Source organism: Trachymyrmex cornetzi, unplaced genomic scaffold (assembly GCF_001594075.2).
Source record: "Trachymyrmex cornetzi isolate Tcor2-1 unplaced genomic scaffold, Tcor1.1 scaffold865, whole genome shotgun sequence".
Taxonomy (NCBI): domain Eukaryota; kingdom Metazoa; phylum Arthropoda; class Insecta; order Hymenoptera; family Formicidae; genus Trachymyrmex; species Trachymyrmex cornetzi.
The window spans coordinates 101,814-105,209 of record NW_017300207.1 but is presented as its reverse complement, the minus strand read 5'-3'; the positions used below and the strand labels follow the sequence as shown (position 1 = coordinate 105,209).

The following is a 3,396-nucleotide window of genomic DNA, read 5'->3' as shown; positions in this document are numbered from 1 at the left end:
ATATGTATGAAAGTTCAAACACAGAAAGTTAATGTTTAGGCTGGAATTTTGTGCAATAAAATTATTGGGACTTTCATCATCTAAGATATTTTCACATCTGCGGAGGGCTCTTTGCACAGAAAAACATTTCTAATGAATACATATGTATTAAGTAGTATGGAACATTCATTGAACTCATTGCTACGACTTGCCCACCGGAAAATCTTCTCAAAAACCCCCGAGTAACAAGTTTCAATCGAGTTCGGGCATATTTTTTGTAAATTTACTCGCCGTACGTAAAATTTCGAAAAATTTTGAGCTTATAGACGCCATTGTGAACTCAAAATCGAAAAATGAAAATTGTATACAGTACACGTTTTCGAAGTTTAACTATTGGGAACACGTTTTTGATACCTTATTACATACAAATGGACCTTCCGATACTTGTCTACGTTCTTTTCTGCTATTGTTTGGGGTTGAAATCCATGTCGAAATTCAGCACATCTCGGCGTTAAAGGGTTAATACGACTTTTTCTGTAGAAGCGAAATCTGCAATAAAACATGGGGGGGGGGGTTTCTCATTTAAAATTTTAGTTACCTACCCTTTCACCCCCAGCGGATGGTAGGTGGGAGGTAGAATTTTTGTGTCAATGGATAGCTCCCTTGACAATATTGAATACGTACATTTTTATTTTTTTGATCCTTTGAGTATTTCTTGAGATATTTTAAACGTTTTAGACTCATTTTTTAATTTCGCTGATTACAGCGCCATCTGTCATCAAAAAAATGTTTGTAATAGGTAAAATTTATGTAACTTTTTCTGAAGAAGCGAAATCTGCAATAAAAAATGGGGGTTCCCATTTAAAATTTTAAACTTACCCTCTCTTTCACCTACAGCGGGTGGGGGTGGGGGGTCATGTTAGATGTCAAAAGATAGCTTTTTTGAAAACATTGAATACGTGTATTTACAGATTTCTGATCCGATGTGTATTTATCGAGATATTCGACCGTTTCCACACTTTTCGGACATCCTGTATACTTGCATATATACCATATTGTAGTCTTTTCAAAATCGTACGGACTACAAGAGATCCGGGTTCAAGTCCCGACCGAGGTAATATTTTTCGCAATAAATTTATTAACAGTTTCAGCATATTAACATCTTTATAATATGATGCTCGATGGTAGCATCAAATTATTAAATTGCTTGTCAATTCGCGATTATTAGAGGAGTTTTAATTGCGTTTATAGTTCAGAAAAACAATTCGGCGCGCATTTTGAAAAGACTACAATATGGTATACATATATGCAAGTACATATATAGTGTATATTAGTAATTTAAGATTGAATTATTTAAAGCAACGAAGATCCAGCTTCGACCGTAATAGGCATTTTTCTAGTATTGATTCTGTATTGTAACCATCAGCATCATAAATCGAAAAGTACTCAATAAAAAAATAACTTTATTATAGTGTTTTGGGAAGCTCTCTATACGACTATTAGATTCTGGAATCATAAGTAGGGAGTTCCATTTTAAAAATTCGACGTGACCTTGACCTGATCTTGGCGACGCCACTCAAAGTCAAACTGATAAGATCAGTAAATAGATCTTTTTGAACCTTATAACTTTTATCCGAACATTTTCTCAATAATACCCTGTTTTCGAGATAAAAATTTGTAACGCTTTATTTTAAACATCCGGTATATATTTCAAAAGTATTTTTTGCGATAATTAGAGAATAATTAATGTTAATATCTTTTATCTTTTGAATATCATGTTACAGGGTTCCTCGGGGTATTTAAAGCGTGCAAATACTGAACGACTCCATGAAATTTTTAACCAGGTAAATAAATGAAAAGTGCTTAAATATAAATTATTAGGTATGGGAATAAGTTTCCGCCCATTAGAGAGATGTCGTTAGTAGCACTGCTTGTGTGTTTGATAAAACGGCAATACATGTATTTGAAAGGTGTGTGTTCAAGCTGTTGCATCCAGTAGTTGATATTCGTTCGAAGCGATTTGTTTGAACTAAGCGTTGAAACAAAAACAATAGGAATGGGACAATAGGCATGATAAGCTGATTCTGCTACGTGACAACGCTATGTCACACGTTGCAAAACCGGTCAAGAAATACTTGGAAGGAGTGAAGTGGGAAATTCTGCCCTACCCGCCGTATTCACCGGACATTGCTCCTTCAGATTTTCATTTGTTCCGGTCCATGCTGTCGGCCCTTTCTGGAGAGCGATTCAATTCTTATGAAGATATCAAAAAATGGCTTGATAAATGGATCGCTTCAAAAGAACCAGATTTCTTCCTTCGAGGAATCTGTTTATTACCTGAAAGGTGGGGGAAAGTTGTCGCTTCTGATGGAGCATACTTTGAATGAACTTATTTTGTATTGTTTTGTTTAAATAAATACATCTTTTTCATTAAAAAAGGGCGGAAACTTATTCCCATACCCAATATTAGGATTATGTTTGAACTTTCAGCGATTTTTACAATAATACTTTTAATAATTTAAAATATTTATCATTGTTTTTTATTAATTATTAATTATCAAATATTTTTTCCTTTTTTTCTCAATCAATTTATGCGTTATTTCTCTAGTAAAAAATATATTTCTTTAAGAACATTTAATTATTTTTAATAAATTGTAATTAGTGAAATTTCAGCGCTTAAATTTTCAACATTTTTATGTTGTTATTTTATAACTGAAATTATCACATAATTTCTTTTATCATATTCACATGCTTTTGGATTTTTCTTAAAAATATCTCCTAGTAGAATTAACTTTTTGTTATTATTTATTAACTATTTTTTTAACTATCATAAACTAAGACAACTAGTCTCTTACAAGGCAATATCTCCGTTACTCTTAGTGATACGCGAAAATGCCTAAGGAAGAAATTGTTTGGTTTTCGAAGGGACCTACATTATATTTCTTTTTCAAGGTCATATTTTGAGAGCCTTCAAGGTCATCGATATTTTTTTAAATACGATTACATATTTTTATCATTATAGCGTAATAGCTGAGGCCCAGACGAATCCAATGGCCTATAATACCATGACCTTCACGCGACCTTAAGTATGAAAAATTCAGAAATTTTGAGGAATGAGTGCGAATAATGAAATAAGTACAATAGAATGTTTGGCATAGGAAAATTTATTGTAATAAGTATTCCAAACTGTTTGGATTTCTAAATATTTGTTAAGTCACTGGGGTCCATGGTAGAGGGGGAGGGTTCGTTCCTTCTCTCTCTCACCCGTTCTCTCTTTAACCTATTGTCCTCTCTCTCCTATCCATTGTAGAATACAGTTCTCTCTCTTCCACCCATTGCAGTCCTATACTTGTTATTTCCGTTCTCTCTTCCTCCCGTTGCGCTTTCTTCCACATTTTTTTTTTTTTTTTTTTTTTT

At 33.2% G+C, this 3,396-nt stretch overlaps 1 protein-coding gene across 1 annotated transcript in view; it reads left to right on the top strand.

The window, feature by feature from the left end:
• The first annotated feature begins 1,754 nt into the window (after window positions 1-1,754).
• Window positions 1,755-3,396, top strand: part of LOC108769155 (calcium-binding mitochondrial carrier protein Aralar1-like) — a 55,962-nt gene continuing 54,320 nt past the window's right edge. The window contains exon 1 of the mRNA XM_018519983.1: window positions 1,755-1,823. Coding sequence (XP_018375485.1) covers window positions 1,755-1,823 — 69 coding nt within the window. The remainder of the gene's footprint in view (window positions 1,824-3,396) is intronic.